The following is a 19,272-nucleotide window of genomic DNA, read 5'->3' as shown; positions in this document are numbered from 1 at the left end:
GTGGATGAAAATATAAAAAGTTATGATTTTTAGGCTGCATTCACATCACGATTTCTTCATCCGACTTGAGTAAACGATTTTATAGCCTAAAATCGTATGAAGTCGTATATAAAGTCGGATCCGTTGACCTCCATTAAAAATTGGATCCATTACACGCATCCGATTTCACACGATTTTTGTTCGGGGCTGAAATCAGGGTTCACCACGATTTAAGACATGAAAAAAAATAGTGTGAAATCGGATGCGGATCAAATCGGATGTGTGTAATGGATCCGATTTTTTAATGGAGGTCAATGGATCCTACTTTATATACGATTTCATACGATTTTAGGCTATAAAATTGTTTTACTCAAGTCGGATGGAGAAATCATGATGTGAATGCAGCCTAAGAAGGAGAGGAGGAAAATAAATAAAAAATTAAAAAAAAGTCCTTAAAGGGGTACTCCGCCCCTAGCATCTTATTCCCTATCCAAAGGATAGGGGATAAGATGTCAGATCACGGGGGTCCTGCCGCTGGGGACCCCTGGGATCTCTGCTGCAGCACCCCGCTATCATTACAGCACAGAGCAAAGTCGTAATGACTGGCGATACAGAGGCCGGAGCATCGTGATGTCACGGCTCCACCACCTCGTGACATCACGGCCCGCCCCCTTTATGCAAGTCTATGGGAGGGGGGGGCGTGATGGCTACCACAACCCCTCCCATAGACTTGTATTGAGAGGGCAGGCCGTAACGTTTCGAGGCGGAGCAAGTTTGCTCTGTGTAGTGATGATAGCGGGGTGCTGCAGCCAAGATCCTGGCGGGACCCGCACAATCTGACATCTTATCCCCTATCCTTTGGATAGGGGATAAGATGCTAGGGGTGAATTACCCCTTTAAAGACCAAATGGGCTGAGTCGTTAAAGGGTTAAGTCGATTGACATCTCTTCCAACTTCCTCCTTACACATGCGTGCTTTGCTCAGCTAAAAAAGCATGATGAAAGAAATCTCACTAGAGGTTATGGCATTGAGTAGTGATAAACATGTTACATAGCTAGTAATGTTAAAAAGTCCATCAAGTTCAACCTAAAACCCTACTGTGCTGATTCAGAGGAAGCTAAAAATTAATAAAAAATAATAATGTCAGGAAAAATCTGTTTGCAAAAGAGACCAAAGTTTTAATCACTAGGGACTATTATCTGATGCAACATGGATGCAGGACTGATGTAAGAAGAGATTATTATATAAATAAATTATGCACCCAGGTGCTAGACCTGAACCACATTTTTTAGTTAAATCTTTTTGGAGAAGGGGGGTTCTGCCAAAGTAAAGAATGAAGCCAAAAATGTATTATAAAGACTGTCAGAAGATGTGATGATTTCTCTGCTTCCAGACATTCATTTACATGTAAACTCTGAAGTTTTTAAGCCATCTAGAATGATCTAAGGATGCCCCAATAGCTACCAACACCTAGTGCAAATCTCTCTATCATGAAGATTCATATAAAACCAAATCCTTGTTGCTTTAAGCATTATTAACAAGAGTCTATGAAGCAAAACTACACTTCAACAGGCTGACGTTATTTAGGCTGGGGAGGGCCGGTAACAATGGTTCTCGCCCACCCTGGTAACGTCAGGCTGTTGCTGCTTGGTTGGTATCTGGCTGAGAATAAAACTAGGGGGAACCTTATTCACTTTTTTCATTTTTCACATTGAATCGTCTCGCCAAACAAAGGGATAGCAGCAATATAGCAGCAAGAAGTTTAAACATTCTCTGTGCCTTCCCCAGTCATGGCACCAACAACAAGTGTCACCTGTTAAAGGGGTACTCCGGTGGAAAACTTATATTCATGCCAGAAAGTTAAACATATTTGTAAATTACTTCTATAAAAAAAAATCTTAATCCTTCCAGTACTTATTGATGGCTATATACAACAGAGGAAATTCTTTTCTTTTTAGGATTTATTTTCTTTCTGACCACAGTGCTTTCTGCTGAGATCTCTGTCCATGTCAGGAACTGTCCAGAGCAGAAGAAAATCCCCATAGCAAACATATGCTGTTCTAGACAGTACCTGACATGGACAGAGGTGTCAACAGAGAGCACTATGGTCAGACAAAAGAAATCCAAAAAGATAAGAATTTCCTATGTAGCATACAGCTGCTAATAAGTAGTGAAAGGATTAAGATTTTTAAATAAACTAAAGTGATTTACAAATCTAACTTTTTGGCACCAGTTGATTTAAAAAAACACAACACTACTTCCACTAGCAGTTCAGGTTTGCCGGAGAACACTTTTCAAAGTAAAGCTCCACCATGGAATAACATTGACTATACAGCAACTGTACAGTTTAGCATCATAGCAACATAAAAATAAAGTTGAACTCAAGAAAAAAAATAATGTAATAAATATATGTATTCACAGGAAGTTTCACATTGCAAATACAACATTATATGTTTATTCCATATAATATAGCCATTATTACCTGGTATACTCTGAGCCTACAACACGTGCGTACTCTGCTCCAACGCCAAGAAGGTCGCATGCTGACACAAGATCTTTCTCAAGTGTGTGAAGTTGCTGAAAATAACATTAACATGATTTAGTGGTTGAAGAGTACACGATTGCTTTCATTTTAACTGTACATGTCACTTACTGCAAGCTGGAAGAGCAGCCTACAATGCCAGTAAGGCGTTTGCTGAGAGATCTGGATTGCCTTACGAAGGAGAGGTTTTGCTGCATCCACAGAATTCTGCAACAGAATGTGTATTGGCAAATTATTTTAAAATATATTACATTTATACTTCAGATACAGCCGCAATAATTTATTATTTATGATAGAAAAGCTGCCTTAGTCACCATTATGATGACATACAATGACTGGGACTGCCTTGCTCCACTGCACTACAATGTTTTACAACAGGGGTCTCAAACTGGTGGCCCACCAGATGTAGAAAAACGTCAACTCCCAGCATTCCCAGATAGCGATTAGCTGCAGCTAAAGCTGTCTGGGAATGTCCGGGAATGCTGGGAGTTTAAGTTTTGTAACATCTGCAGGGCCACCAGTTTGAGGCCACCGTTTTACAACAACAGTCAGCAAGGACAGAATTTTTTGTATGATCACTTCAATGCAAACACTCAGCAAATACAACCAAGATCATTGATAGTTGTCTCTGGATTATATATATCAGACTAAAGTAATCAGCCAGTCTACTAACATATATGGTGGTTTCTTAACTCTTGCCCAGCAGATGTCAAGGGAGAGTGCAATGTATTTTATCACGTCTAATCCTTTTGTTCTCTAGGAGATAAACTGCTGCCAGAGGTGTCCCTTCAGAATACATGTCCTCTAAAGATCTTGACCATTCTGTCACTTTTTGGGTATGTTCATACAGGGTTTAAATTGTTCATTTTTGATTAAATATTACCTAAAAATATTCAGGGACATCCATCATTGCTTTCATAAGAGAGTTCTGTAGGCATTTTTTTCTTGTTGTTGCTTATGTGTGACATATCAATCATACTATCACAGGGGGTTGATAAATTTGGCTTGCATAAGCAAAAAACGACAAATCACTTTTGAAAACCATTTTTTTAGCACACACAAGCAAAAAAACTAAATGACTTCAGAACAACAATTTGCAGCTTTGAAAAAAAAATTAAAAAAAAGTGCGATATGGGTTTATTACATCTTTTTCAACCACTTTTTTTCCCCTAAATGTATTAACTTTTTTACTTCTCATTTCAGATCCGTGAATCCTGTGGATTACTTTAGATTCGGAGTACTACGGTGACCAGCGTTTTTTTGGTTTAATGTTAATAAAATGGTTAACAAGTTTTTTACATGTTTTTTTTTTTATTTACTCGACTGGCTTAGTGGAAGCTGTCTTATGGACGGAATCCATTACTAAGCCAGCTTAGTAGCCACAAAAACAGCTAGCGCTAACACCCAATTATTATTATTATACCCACTGCCACAGGGGTACTGGGAGGAGCCGGTACCAACAGGCCCAGAGCGTCAACAATGGCGCTCCTAGGCGGTAACAGGCTGGCATTATTTAGGCTGGGGAGGGTCGGTAACAATGGTTCTCGCCCACCCTGGTAACGTCAGGCTGTTGCTGCTTGGTTGGTATCTGGCTGAGAATAAAACTAGGAGGAACCTTATGCATTTCTTTTTGCATAAATAATTAAATATATTTTTTTTTAAATGCATAGGGTTCCCCGTATTTTTATTTTCAGCCAAATACCAACCACGCAGCAACAGCCTGACGTTACCAGGGTGGGCGAGAACCATTGTTATTGGCCCTCCCCAGCCTAAATAGTGGCAGCCTGTTACCGCCTAGGCCCAGGAGCGCTATTTTTTACACTCTGGGACTGTTGGTACCAGCTCTTCCCGGCACCCCTGTGGCGGTGGGTACCAAGTAATAATTGGGGGGGGGGGGTTAGCGCTAGCTGTTTTGGGGGCTAAAATTAAGCCCCAGTTTAGTAATGGACTCCGTCTATAAGACAGCTTTCACTACTAAGCCTGTCAAGTAAATAAAAAAATAATATAAAAAAAAGTGTATTCAAAAAAAAAAAAACTCCCCCGCAAGCTCTCGTTAACCATTTTATTAACATTAAACAGAAAGAAAGGAAGATAAATAAATAAAAATGCTAGTCGTTGACGCAGTCCACAGGATACACTGATCTGAAATGAGAAAAAAAAAAAAAAGAATGAAAAATAGGTTAATACATTTATAGTCACCCGCCCGTGCATCTCCCTTGCCGCACGACTACAACTCCCAGCATGCCCTTACAGTAAGGACATGCTGGGCGTTGTAGTCATGTGGTGCAGGAGATGTGCGGCCAAGCGTCAAGCTTGTCACCAGCCCCCACCGCACAACAGCAACTCCCAGCATGCCCTTACTGTAAGGGCATGCTGGGAGTTGTATTTCTGCAAGCCAGGGAAGCGGGCGGTAATGCGCTCCACTCCCTGGCCCGCGGTGATCAGAAAATCATTGTAATTTCATATTTCCCGGCGGGAAATTTGAAATTACAGTAAACTCTGCGGCGCTGTAGAAAGGGGAGCCCAGGCTGACATAACACTGCAGCCGCCCAGGACTCCATCAGCCTGGCCGGGAGATGTGCAGGAGCAGTCTATGCCATCTCTCAGTGTGTACCGCAGAGCTGAGTGATGGCTCCATCTGATGCTATCCCCCCTACTCTAACTTAATGAGGGGACGGGGACACTGCTTTACATCCCCCCCATTGTCTCCAACTCGCCCGCGGAGCACATCTCCCGCTCACTACAAGACTACAATTCCCAGAATGCCCATACAATGAGGGCATGCTGGGAGTTGTAGTCTTGTAGCGGGTGGGAGGGGATGTAAAGCAGTGTCCCCGTCCCCTCATTAAGTTAGAGTAGGGGGGATAGCATCAGATTGAGCCCGGGTGGCTGCAGAGTGATGCCAGCCGGGGCTCCTTTTAACATATGACGGAGCTGCAAAGTTTTAGTCCCTACTGTAAAATCAAATTTCCCGCTGGGTCCTGTGATTGGCTGCTCGGTCTCGGACAATCACGGGATCCAGCGGGAAATGTGAAATTACAGTAGAGACTAGAAAAACTCTGCGGTGCCGAGGTAGGTTTGGCATCACTCTGCAGCCGCTTGGGCTCCAACATATTTTCTCCCCGCTACCCTAGCTTAATGACGAGAACACTGATTTACATCCCCCCCTTGTCTCTCTTGGGGGGGGGGGGGGGGGGTCTGCGGGGTGGATGTAAAGCAGTGTTCTTGTCATTAAGATAGGGAAGCAGAAAGTATGACCCAGTGTGATGCCAGCCCAGGCTCCTTTGTACAGTTGTAATATCAAATTCCCTGCTGGAGCTGTGATCACGGCTGACAGGGAGAAATATAAAAATTTGCTCTCAAAAGCCGTTTTGTAAGCCAGGTGCGGCCTGGCTTACATTTACAGAGTTTTTGAGGTGTTGCGACTTTGTGCGCCTTTCACACTTGATAAATCCCAAACCACTGCAAAGTGAAGACTGAAATTTACTTTGGTAAGCTCTTTTGTAGCTTTTTGCTTACAGCCAAAAGTCGCACAAAAATTCTCTCAGGTGCTAATGCGACTTTTTGTGCAACTTTTGTAAGCAAAAAAAAAAAAAAGGTCCCTTGATAAATTTCCCCCATTGTCTCAAAAATCCAATGAATTCTACAGAAAGGCCTGTTATATAACAAGCTAACTAGAGTGGAAATAACATGTCACCATTTCTGTTGGGAGGTTACTTTTCAGCAGATTGCCTCCGTTTACACACCACATTGCAATGACATGAGAAAAGTCAGCTGAAAACTTTTGCTTGCTTACCAGGTACCCAGGGAAACCTTCTACTATCATGTATGGTCAGATAATAGATAAGAATTCTGTGGTCAGACAATACGTAACAATCTAATATCCAGTAAATTACTTTCACCAAGGTATGCGCAAATCTTCAGATAGCTTATATTTCACAATGCAATGCTTGTAACTCACCTCCCGGCAATAAAGCTCAGACAGCAGGCTCGCCGCTTCAAACTTAACATCTTCAAACTGAGGAATCTGAGGTCAGAGAGTTAAGTTCGACAATGTAAAAATATTTTTTACTTTTTACAAAAGTGATGACTGAGAAGTTCAAGTGTAGCAGCAATATGGCACCTGGCAAAATTCGAAATTGTTTTAGAGCTTGCCATTGTCTTCAGATGGCCATATACATTAGGTATAGAGTGAAACCTGTCCAGATCCCCTTATCTAGACTACATGTCATGACACTTTCAGTTCCCCATACATTATAGATAGTTGCCAATTTTATTTTTTGCACTCATTTTGAGTGGTCATCTCAAGAAGTTTCACTCTATAGTAAAACCTTGTGAGAAGTCCTAGACCATTATAGTTTATAGTCTATGGAAGTTGCCCCTCTATAAAACACACCACCCCCCTTATCTGACCAAATACCACTTTTTTTTAGATTATTTTTCCAGTGGAAACGCCTTTGGTAAGACCTTACATTGTTACTGCCATGCCTCAGACCAGGAATAAATGGAAAGCCATGCTGAGGAATAGAAATGAGATGGGGAGCCAGAAACTGTGCATGCGCAGCGTACTCACAGGCATGGCGGCCATTCTCAGCCTAGCTCAGGTAGCAGGGGGAGTGACCACGTTGTCTGTGTGTACACTGCGCAGCTGTGTGTCTGCTCGTAGAGTTGCTGCTACAACAAAGCAGGGTGCATGGGCACAGCAGGAGGCACACTCTAGGGGCAGCAAATAGCGCATCTGCAACGTCAGATGTGCTACGTGTCACCCTGTCCTAAAAAGGAATTGAGTTATCAGTGTCACACGCATTAACCTGTTGCTACAGGCTGGTAGTGTAAGTGATCCTGATGATAATGATACTTTCCTATCCCCAATCGGAGGCTTCGTTTACCAATTATACTCCTCATTCAGAAGGCAGGCTTGGAGCACAGGCAGAGCTCGATGACGTCACCACTGCAGCTTCCTCACTCGGCCCGACTGCTAGCAGGCTAGAAGCAGCAGCCGTGACATCAGTGCCTGACGCCTGGAATATTAGGATAACAGGTAAAGGGATAGACTGATCAGCATCACTATCTATAGCATCACCCGTACTACAAGCAGGTTCGTGCAGGTGACACTGACAGATTCCCAGCACTCTGTAAAATGTATTTCTTTGAGAGGACCACCCCCATTAAAAAAAAAAAACACTTTGTGCAAGTTAGGTGGTTAACTCTAAGAACTTTACTGTAAATAGTAAAAATAGCTGTTGCTTTAAAACTATTGTGTTTAAGCTCCTCAGTTGTGGCAGTTTATGGTTTGCTGGCTGTTTCTACTGTGGGGAAACTAAAATCCCAGTAATCCTAAACTAATAGGAAAGCAAACTATTCACATGAGTTGTTCATCTAAAAGGGGTACTCCGGTGGAAAATATTTTTTTTTTATTTATTTATTTTTTTAAATCATCTGGTGCCAGAAAGTTAAAAAGATTTGTAAATTATGGTAATGTAGAAGAAATGATGGCACTCACCCGAAAACGGACTTGCAAGAATGACTTTTATAATGTGCTTGTCAACCAAAGTACATGTGCATGGCAGCGTACAGCATTAAGGCAGGTGATGCGGGCAAGGACGCCGGGGGAACCAGCATGCAGATGGTTACAGCTGTCTCGCACTTCCGTGCTTCGTGAGACCATGGTCTCACGAAGCACGGAAGTGCGAGACAGCTGTAGCCATCTGCATGCTGGTTCCCCCGGCGTCCTTGCCCGCATCACCTGCCTTAATGCTGTACGCTGCCATGCACATGTACTTTGGTTGACAAGCACATTATAAAAGTCATTCTTGCAAGTCCGTTTTCGGGTGAGTGCCATCATTTCTTCTACATTACCATGTTGTAAGAATTCTTTCTTTCTGCAAGATTGAGCACCACCCCTAGGACTATATCCACACTTGCACTTTATGTGCGGACTTGGACTCCTTGTACAGCAGTGCCGGATAGTGTTTCTACCTTGTTCGTGTAGATTTGTAAATTACTTCTATTAAAAAAAAATCTTAAAGGAGTACTCTGGTGAAGAGTACTCCTGCTCCGGGCTGCAAAAAAAAAAAAAAAAAAAAAAAATGAAACTGAACCATCTCTCACCTTCCTGGGTTCCCGCGGAGCACCACTACAGCTCAGCCTATCACCGGCCGCCGCGATGTTCTGCCTCGGCCGGCGATAGGCTGAGTGCCATGTGACGCTTTGTTACACCCGGAAGTATGAAGAGGATGGACCGGAGGACCGATTAGCTGTGGTGGTGCTCCTCTGCACCAGAGTACTCCTTTAATCCTTCCAGTACTTATTAGCTGCTGAATACTACAGAGGAAATGGTTTTCTTTTTGGAGCACAGAGCTCTCTGCTGACATCATGAGCACAGTGCTCTCTGCTGACATCTCTGTCCATTTTAGGAACTGTCCAGAGTGGGAGAAAATCCACATAGCAAACATATGCTTCTCTGGACAGTTCCTAAAATGGACAGAGTGGGTCAGCAGAGAGCACTGTGTTCCAAAAAGAAAACCATTTCCTCTGTAGTATTCAGCAGCTAATAAGTACTGGAAGGATTAAGATTTTTTTTAATAGAAGTAATTTACAAATCTGTTTAACTTTCTGGCACCAGTTGATAAAAAAAAAAAAAAGTTTTTCACCAGAGTACCCCTTTAAAGTGTCGCTGTCGCCAACACAAACTTTTGATATGATGTAGATAATACCATTATATGTTTATTTGTAATATACATTGATTAAAAATGTGTATATTTTTGGGTGAAAAATGCTGTCCCTGCAGCTATTGCCTTTGTGTGTCTATGAGGAGTCCAAATACAGGAAGTGAGGGCAGGAGAAGCAGGGCTCTGTGCAGGCTCCTGGCTTGTCAATCACCCCTGCTGTGTGAGCCAGGGGTGTGTCATAGAGCCTCAGGTGGCAGTGCCCTGATTGTCCTAAGTGCACAGAGCCCTGCTTGTCCACCCTCACTTCCTGTATTTGGACTCCTCATAGAGATACACAAACAATAGCTGTAAGGACAAAAAACACACATTTTTTAACCAATGTATATTACAGATATACATAAAATGGTATTATCTACATTATATCAAAAGTTTTTGTTGATGACAGGTACACTAAGCTGCAAATCATAAATACATGCTCTTTCTGCAAAAATAGAACCGTTTTTAGTCACAGAACATTCTGTAACTAATCTGATGCACATGCTACCAAGCATGGAAACATTGCATTTCAAGCTCACCCTCCTCAGTGACTTACCCTGAAGGGGAAAAAAGAAAAGAAATAGTGCCCCTTTCAGTAAATTCAGTTCCTCTGACAACCACCCAGCATATTACTTCCTTGGGTGGCACGCTCTCCTGATGTTCCTTACATTGGAGCCCATCGCTCATCATTAGGAGAGGATGTAAATGGACAGTACTGAAGCACTGGCACTGTGTGTGTATATGTGTGTATATATGTGTATATATATATATATATATATATATATATATATATATATATATATATATGCTGTAGGTTTTTGTCGTTTTATCTCAGAAACAACCTTAATCTCCCATATAGTCTTGATCACTGTCATAACATAAAACGCATAAGTGAACAAACTGTCTGGCATCAGAATCCTGTACATGTGTAACCACAGAAAAAGGATACTTGCTGCGAAATTAACCACTGAAAAACAAGAACAAAAAAATAAACACATTATCCAACTGTATTTCAAAGTGTGATCTATTTCCAATACAAGAGCATTCTAGGGTAAAAAATACACTTGCAGTATATTTTGTTCTTACAATGGCAGATACTTGTGACTATAGAATCATACATCAGGGTTATATGGCGGGAGATTATGAGAAAAAATTGGGCTCCATAGAAAGCTCCTACTCCTGGCATCAGATGTCAGAACACACATTTCAGGTAACTAAGGTTCTATCCATACGCTGTGCAAGGTAACTGTTTCTCAGTATAATACCGCATGCCATAAAGTCACATATCACATATAATAGTTCGGCTAAAAAATAAATAAATAAGTGCAACAGTCTGTATACTAGCTATTTCAGAAATCTGCGGAAAAACAACATTTATGGCATTCAGAGTCCACAGGATCCTCCATAAACCCACTTGACACCTTACATAACTGTAGGATGCTGTGGTCTTAACTTCCACATAGAGCCACACAAGTGCAGCCCCCCCATTCTCTTATGTGAATCAGAGGGGTCCATTTAGGGTTCCAGAAGGTAGAATCATAGTCTACAAAACAGACTATTTAGTTAAAGGGGTACTCCGGCCCTAAGACATCTTATCCCCTACCCAAAGTATAAGGGATAAGATGTCTGATGGCGGGGGTCCCGCTGCTGGGGACCTTCTCAATCTCTCATGCAGCACCCACCTGTGTGAGCAGCATGCAGCGCTGGAGGCTCCATGTCTGAAGCCTCACAACCAAGTGCAGCTCACACAGATGGGTGCTGCATGAGATTGAGTAGGTCCCCAGCAGCGGGACCCCCACCATCAGACATCTTATCAATAGGTCTTTACACATTGTAGTTATACCTTACAGATGCAACCAGCTGTGATATAGGAGAAAAAAAATCTGGTTCCATTGCAAAGTCAAAATGCATAAAAGACTACACAAGACAAAAAGGAGTAGCTAAAATAAAAGATGGCAGGATGGAGTGTATATCAGTGTTCAAACATTTCCAGCATCATGACATTTAAATCAATAATTTATTCCATTATTGTCATTGAAAAAATGGCTGTTATGTCAGACATAATAAAATACAGATAACTGCTAGAAGCCACTATGAGAAGCACTGAGCTGAGCGCTTCTCTCCCCATCTGAAGACAGATTCTATACAAAGTCTATGGAGCCCATCTCCTGCAGTGGAAGAGCTTAGGAGGAGGATGTTCAAGCGATCATCACATGACCTCAGCAAATCCGCCAAATCCTTCTTTTGGTGGATCCCGGAATTAAAATTTCCGTAGCTGAATTTTCTGCTGCAGAAATTCTGCAGTGTGCATAGTAAAGCAGAATCCTATTACAACAATGGGAGGCTGCTGCACTGGAATTTCCCTGCTCTGAAATTCTATAATGAACGTAACCTAACACTAATGACCAAAGTCTTTCATTCCTCAGGGTCACATTTGGCTAGACAAGCCTTAGGCCAACTACTGACTAAAGTATACGGGGATCTTCTGCTATAACTAAACATGAACAGGCCCAAAACGCATAAACCTTTAAGGAATGACAATCTTTGGAATAACATTTTAGATTTTAACTCTTATTTTCTAGATATACCATGTCCAAAAGCTTGGACAATGTCTTCTCTAAGGCTCCTTTCACACCGCCAGCAGTGCCTGGCAGCGTGACGGCCGTTAGAAGATAAGGGGGAGAAAAAGTTGTGCATGCAACGTCTTTTTCTCGCAATATCTTCCGGTGGAATATCGGCCGCAATAACGGAAGTCAGAGAATCCCGTTGAAGTGAATGGATCCTCTGTGGTCGTTATGCCTACCGTTGGGCTCCGTCACACTAAAGGCCTTTAAAAGACAAAAAAAATTACAAAAAAGTAAGATCTTAATGGCCGTTTGTGGCGGAGCCCAGCGCCAGTGTGAAATTAGTCTAAGCAAGTCAGATGTACTGCATGTCACACCTCAGTGATTGGTCATGCCAGGTCCGGCACAGCAGTAGCTGCATTTGGCAGAGGGTGCACTTTGGCCAATTGTGGGTGGGAGTGCCCAAGCATTCCTTTGCCTTGATAGGCGTTATGACCAGTAGGGAAAACACTGCAAAAGGTCCCCATAAAACTGGCATAGGCAGCTTTCAGCGCTCTGACACTGATGGGAATGAATCCTAATAGAACATGTGAAGAGAGAGAAGGTTTGGACACCAAGTGGATTTCATTTGCCTTCTTAGAGGATAAACTGCTGCCAGAAGATTTAGCGCTTACTTGTCCTTTAACCATTAAGACAGTATTTCCCAACCAGGGTGACTCCAACTCTAACAAAACTACAACTCCCAGCATGCCCAGGAGACTTTGGCTGGGAGTTGAAGTTCTGCAGCAGCTGGAGGCACCCTGGTTGAGTAACACTGCATGAAGAACACAGGAACTTTTGGCTGTGCCATACATTCACATATATGGCGAGATCAGGAGAGCTACTGAAGGTCTATCCTGCACATATTTGATGCACAGGATTTGAAGCAGCAGCAGATTTAAATCAGTGGTCAGTAATTTAGTTTAAAATCTGCAGCTTCAAATCCTGTGCACCAAATATGCTATGGATACTGCATGTGTGAATACATCCTTCAGGTTTGTGCCAGGCTCTATCAGTGTTTCCCAACCAGGGTGCCTCCAGATGTTGCAAAACTACAACTCCCAGCATGCCTGGACAGCCGAAGGCTGTCCAGGCATGCTGGGAGTTGTAGTTTTGCAACATCTGGAGGCACCCTGGTTGAGAAACAATGCTCTATCATGTGGTAGTCTTAATAGCCCATCCCTAAACTTTATTCCTCTGTGTGGATGAAATGTCCTATACTTATTATGGCCTGCTTTCACAGGGCCTGTTCACACCAAGCATCCTACAGCCCAGGCACCACAAGCCTCCATACAATGCGCCCTATGGGAAGATGAATGGATGGGTGAAGCGCGGCCCCTGCAGCTCCCTCTACCTCCCGGAGGGCAGTAATGGTAGCCGCTCCCATTCTTCCCTATGCGGCCTGTCCCCCTGAGCCCCCCACATCCCCGGCCCCCCCGCTCAGCCCTCACCGCTTTCTCCAGGTGCTGACGGGCCAGCTCGCTGTTCTTCGTGTGGTGATACAGGACCGAGCCGAGCTGCAGGTGAGTCCGGGCCTCGATGCGCTGCGGCGGCTTAAACTGGAAGACAGCTTGCAGGCAGTGCACACACAGGCGGATTTTCGGGGGGCTAGAGGTACGAAAGTGCTCTGCAAAACCCAGCAGCGCCAAGTACCAGGACTCCGAGGCCTCAGCCTGCGGAGACACCACCGCCGCAGCCGCCATCACTGACACCAACAACAAGGCCCTGGCCACTCCCCCGCCTCAAAACTCGCGAGAGAGCGCGGGGCGTCCTGGGAGCTGTAGTCTTGGCATTGTCTGCGAGCTTTGGCGCCTGCGCGTCGTGGGTTGGATTTCCTTGTAATAGAAAGGAACCTTGTTTGTCGCTACTTTGTGACTTTTCTATTTTACAAATTCCCAGACAGTCCGTACAGTCCAGTCCTTCAGCTCTGCAGCCTTTCTGTTTGGGGTGGACTTTCCTGTAAAAGTGAATATTGGAGAGCATAAGTTCTGTACAAGCCAAGTGAAAATGAACTGATACCCACAGCATAGGGGATAAGTGTCTGATCGCAGGGTCCGAATACTAAGACCCTTGTGATCCCCTAAATGGGGCTTGGCTCTTGGGCTGGGTTCACACTACGTTTTGACTATACGGGGACCAGACCTGGACCCCATCTCATTCAATTAAATGAGCCGTCGCTAGTGACTCCGGTCGGCTCATTTTTGCCCCGTATCCGGTTTTGTGACCAGATCTAAAACCGTGGTATACTACCGGTCCGGCTGGGGTACAGGAGCGCCAGGTTTTCCCTCCCCCAGCCGGATCCGGTCCCCGTATAGCCAAAACATAGTGTGAACCCAGCCTTAGAGTGCACGCTGTAGATCAGTATTGGAGCATCGGAGATATCTGCGTGTTGTACTGGACATTTCCTGTCATCCCTCAGCAGCACAATATGGGGTGTTTCTGCCCCTCTGAGCTAATAGGACAGGGGATTTTTTAATGAAATCAAACAAAAAAAAACTATAGGCACCTCCCCCTTTCCCGATACAGGACAGGGAGTTTTTATTTGCTGTCCTGATGTGAGCATGGACATCATGCTGTCCCCTTAATCCTTCTCTCTTTTTCTTTCTAGGTTACCTGGTAGTCCTGTTCCAGTCTGCTGGCAGCTCCGGTGTACAGCACCATCTTGGTGAAGCCCGTTAGGCCGCAATCCCCAGAATTTGTGTCGCGCGCGCATACCGCGTGCGTCACTTCCGGTGACGTCACCGGAGGTTTTTGGACAGCCGAGAAAAGAAGATTTCTGGGGGCAGCTGGAGGGAACCAAAGGAGGTTCCCTGCGTTTTCTTTACAGATATAGGGGGAGATTTATCAAAACCTGTGCAAAGAAAAGTTACCCAGTTGCCCATAGCAACCAATCAGATTGCTTCTTTCATTTTGCAGAGGCCTTGTTTAAAATGAAAGAAGCGATCTGATTGGTTGCTATGTGCAACTGGGCAACTTTTCCTCTGCACAGGTTTTGATAAATCTCCCCCATAATGTTTTATTTAGTTAATCTACTAGCTGAGTACCCGGCGTTGCCCGGTTTTTCCTTCCTAATCCTTGTTGGGGAGGAAAATAAACAAAGGAGGAAGCTTTTCACTTCATATCCCGTCCTCATATATTGTTGTCATATCCCGACCTCCTATCCCGTCCTCCTATCCCGTCCTCCTTTCCCGTCCTCATATCTCGACTTCCTTTCCCATCCTCCTATCTCGACCTCCTTTCCCGTCCTCCTATCTCGACCTCCTTTCCCGTCCTCCTTTCCCGTCCTCATATCTCAACCTCCTTTCCCGTCCTCCTTTTCCGTCCCCCTATCAAGTCCATCTATCCCATCCTCCTATCCCGTCCTCCTATCCCGTCCTCCTATCCCGACCTCCTATCCCGACCTCCTATCCCGTCCTCCTATCCCGTCCTATCTCGACCTCCTATCCCGTCCTCCTATCACGACCTCCTATCCCGTCCTCCTATCCCGTCCTCCTATCCCGTCCTCCTATCCCGACCTCCTATCCCGTCCTCCTATCCTGTCCTATCTCGACCTCCTATCCCGTCCTCATATCTCGACCTCCTATCCCGTCCTCATATCTCGACCTCCTACGTCACTGGAGGTTTTTGGACTGCCGAGAAAAGAAGATTTCTGGGGGCAACTGGAGGGAACCAAAAGAGGTTCCCTGCGTTTTCTTTACAGATATAAGGTTTTGTTTAGTTAATCTACTAGCTGAGTACCCGGCGTTGCCCGTTTTTTCCGTCCTAATCCTTGTTGAGGAGGAAAATAAACAAAGGAGGAAGCTTTTGACTTCATATCCCGTCCTCATATATTGTTGTCATATCCCTAACTCCTATCCCGTCATCATATCCCGACCTCCTATCTCGTCCTCATATCCCGTCCTCCTATCCAGTCCTCCTTTCCCATCCTCCTTTCCTGTCCTCCTATCTCGACCTCCTTTCCCGTCCTCCTATCTTGACCTCCTTTCCCGTCCTCCTTTCCCGTCCTCCTATCCCGTCCTCCTTTCCCGTCCTCCTTTCCCGTCCTCATATCTTGACCTCTTTCCGTCCTCCTATCCCGTCCTCCTATCCAGTCCATCTATCCAGTCCTCCAATCCCGTCCTCCTATCCTGACCTCCTATCCCGTCCTCCTATCTCGACCTCCTATCCCGTCCTCCTATCACGACCTCCTATCCCGTCCTCATATCTCGACCTCCTATCCCGTCCTCCTATCCCGACCTCCTATCCCAACCTGTAATATGTGTACCAGTTATTTAAATATATCCAGCCGTACAGAAGTTACGTGGGAACATACATTTCCCATTGATTTGCATGGGACTTTAAACAAAAACCCTGACCCTCACAAATGGGGTAGTTAAGGGTTAAATTAACTATCCTATATTTTAAGTGGATATATAAGTAACATGTGACCAAGTATTATCAAAATATCTCCAGCCGTTTGGAAGTTATGCAGTAACATATATTTCCCATTGATTTGTATGGGACTTTAAACATAAACCCCGCCCCTGGCAAATGGGGGTGAGTAAGGGTTAAATCACCTATCCTATGTTTGTTGTTGACATATAAGTAACACGTGTGCCAAGTTTCATGTTAATATCTTTAGCTGTTTGGACGTGATGCTGGAACATACACACACATACATGTTGAGTTTTATATATATAGATTATTATTCCAAATTCTTTGTTTAGTTTGCTTTCTCTTATTAACCCCTTAAGGACCAGGAGTTTTTCCGTTTTTGCATTTTCGTTTTTTGCTCCTTACCTTTACAAAATCATAACTTCTTAAATTTTGCACCTAAAAATCCATATGATGGCTTATTTTTTGCACCACCAGTTCTACTTTGTAATGACTTCAGTCATTTTTCCCAAAAATCTACAGCGAAACGGGAAAAAATTCATTGTGAGACAAAATTGAAAAAAACCCCGCCATTTTGTAACTTTTGGGGGCTTCCGTTTCTACACAGTAAATTTTTCGGTAAAAATGACACCATATCATTATTCTGTAGGTCCATACGGTTAAAATGATACCCTACTTATATAGGTTTGATTTTGTCGTACTTCTGGAAAAAATCATAACTACATGCAGGAAAATTTATACGTTTAAAAATGTCCTCTTCTGACCCCTATAACTTTTTTATTTTTATGTGTATGGGGAGGTATGAGGGCTCATTTTTTGCGCTTTGATCTGAAGTTTTTTGTGGTATTGTGATTTTTGTATTGATCAGACTTATTGATCTTTGGAATTTTTTTGCGCGTACGCCATTGTCCGTGCGATTTAATTAACGATAGATTTTTATAGATCGGACATTTACGCACGTGGGGATACCACATATGTTTATTTTTATTTACACAGTTTTTTTAAATGGGAAAAGGGGGGTGATTCAAACTTTTATTAGGGAAGGGGTTAAATGATCTTTATTCACTTTTTTTTTTCACTTTTTTTTTGCAGTGTTATAGGTCCCATAGGGACCTATAACACTGCATACACTGATCTTTTACATTGTTCAATGCTTTCTCATAGGAAAGCATTGATCAATGATTCTGCTGCTTGATTGCTCATGCCTGGATCTCAGGCACTGAGCAGTCATTTGGCGATCGGACACCAGGAGGCAAGGTAGGAGACCCTCCTGCTGTCCTGCAGCTGTTCGGGATGCCGCAGCTCCCTGAGCTAACCGGCATGGTTTTACTTTCACTTTAGACGCGGCATTCAACTTTGAACGCCGCGTCTAAAGGGTTAATAGGGCACCGCACTGCGATCAGTGCCGCGCGCTATTAGCCACGGATCCCGGCCATTGTTAGAGGCTAGGCCCGACCCGCTATGACGCTAGAGTTTTTGCTCTGCCTCCTTTTTCTTATACTTGCTAATGATTTTTTATGTATATTTTAGATGTCATCTATGGAGTCTGGCAACTATGGAGGATGCAGAGAGTCACGTGGAAAATCTGCGCATAAACACAGACACTTTGGCCCAGATTTATTAAACTGTGTGAGAGAAAAAGTAGAGAGATTTTCCCACAGCAACCAATCACAGCGCAGCTAATGAGCTCTGGTAAAGTGAAAGGTGAGCTGTGATTGGTTCTTGTGGGAAAATCACTCTATTTTTTCTCTCACACAGTTTGATAAATCTGGGCCTTTGAGTGTAAAACTCCTCTTCCAGAATGATATGAGTTCTCTATTTGCCCCTCATGTCATCCCAGACTTCCGCCCAATCAGGAGCCATCCATGCAGGATATGTTTGTGTGGGTTATGGAGTTAGTTTTTGGATCCATTAAAGATCTAAAGGATTCCTTAGCTGTTGTCCCTCCCGCTAGTAAAAAATCTAGACGGCCACTATAATCCACTCTGATGAGGAATTTAGAATATTGGATGAAACTAAATCATCTTTACAGGTGGAGGAAGAGGTTCAGGGAAAGAATCATTTTCCTATGGATACATTTCCAAAATTTATTAGAGCTGTGTAGATTGAGAGTTTGCCAGATAAACAGGAGGAAGCTCATTCCACCTTGAGAAGACCTAAGGTTTTCTTTGTGGATGATACACTCCTGGGGGGACATGTATCAAAGATTTTACCCCTGTTTTGTGTGTATTTTTTTGCGCAAAATTTTGCGCAAGCCCTTTTTTTGCGCAATTTTTTTGCTCACGTTTTTGTAGAGCATGTCCTCCAGATGTGGCTGAATCAGGGTACCTTGGAGTGACATCTATAGTACACATGGATTTATTAACTGCGTACTTTTTTTTTTACACCAAAAATTTTGCCGCAAGAGCTGTTTTTTTGCGCAAATATAAGCCATTTTGGACTTAACGTAGCAAGATGCTCTAAATCATTGATTCTATTTTCCAAAGAGTGGATTGAGGAGATTACTATATTTACCCGCAATTTATGAAGCTCATTGCGCTTGATTGATACATTTAGCGCTTCTGCACATAATTTAGAATTCGGGAAAAGGGGTAAAATGCTTCTACCATACACAAATAATGATACATGTCCCCCCTGGAGCTTATGAAGTCAGAATCCTGAAAAAGCTCCTGTCTTGAGCAGGCGTTTTAACCTTAAGGACCAGGCCCATTTTGGCCTTAACCCCTTAAGGACCACGGGTTTTTCCGTTTTTTCACTTTCGTTTTTTTTCTCCTCACCTTTTCAAAATCATAACCCTTTCAATTTTGCACCTAAAAATCCATATGATGGCTTATTTTTTGCGCTACCAATTCTACTTTGCAGTGACAGTAGTCATTTTACCCAAAAATCTACGGTGAAACGGAAAAAATCATTGTGCGACGAAATTGAAGAAAAAACACAATTTTGTAACTTTTGGGGGCTTCCGTTTCTACGCAGTACATTTTTCAGTAAAAATTATGCCTTATCTTTATTCTGTAGATCCATACGATTAAAATGATACCCTACTTATATAGGTTTGATTTTGTTG

At 43.4% G+C, this 19,272-nt stretch overlaps 1 protein-coding gene across 2 annotated transcripts in view; it reads right to left on the bottom strand.

The window, feature by feature from the left end:
- The window catches only part of MAU2 (MAU2 sister chromatid cohesion factor), a 60,733-nt gene extending 47,177 nt beyond the window's left edge, over positions 1-13,556 (bottom strand). For both annotated transcript variants that reach the window (XM_056518210.1, XM_056518211.1), the window contains exons 1-5: positions 13,283-13,556; positions 10,178-10,195; positions 6,483-6,548; positions 2,633-2,728; positions 2,462-2,556 (exon numbers count right to left, since the gene is read on the bottom strand). In XM_056518210.1, coding sequence (XP_056374185.1) covers positions 2,462-2,556; positions 2,633-2,728; positions 6,483-6,548; positions 10,178-10,195; positions 13,283-13,534 — 527 coding nt within the window. In that variant the 5' untranslated portion in view covers positions 13,535-13,556. The remainder of the gene's footprint in view (positions 1-2,461; positions 2,557-2,632; positions 2,729-6,482; positions 6,549-10,177; positions 10,196-13,282) is intronic.
- Between the last annotated feature and the right edge of the window lie 5,716 nt (positions 13,557-19,272).

This window comes from Hyla sarda, chromosome 1 (assembly GCF_029499605.1).
Source record: "Hyla sarda isolate aHylSar1 chromosome 1, aHylSar1.hap1, whole genome shotgun sequence".
NCBI lineage: Eukaryota > Metazoa > Chordata > Amphibia > Anura > Hylidae > Hyla > Hyla sarda.
This window is presented reverse-complemented; position numbering and strand designations above follow the sequence as displayed.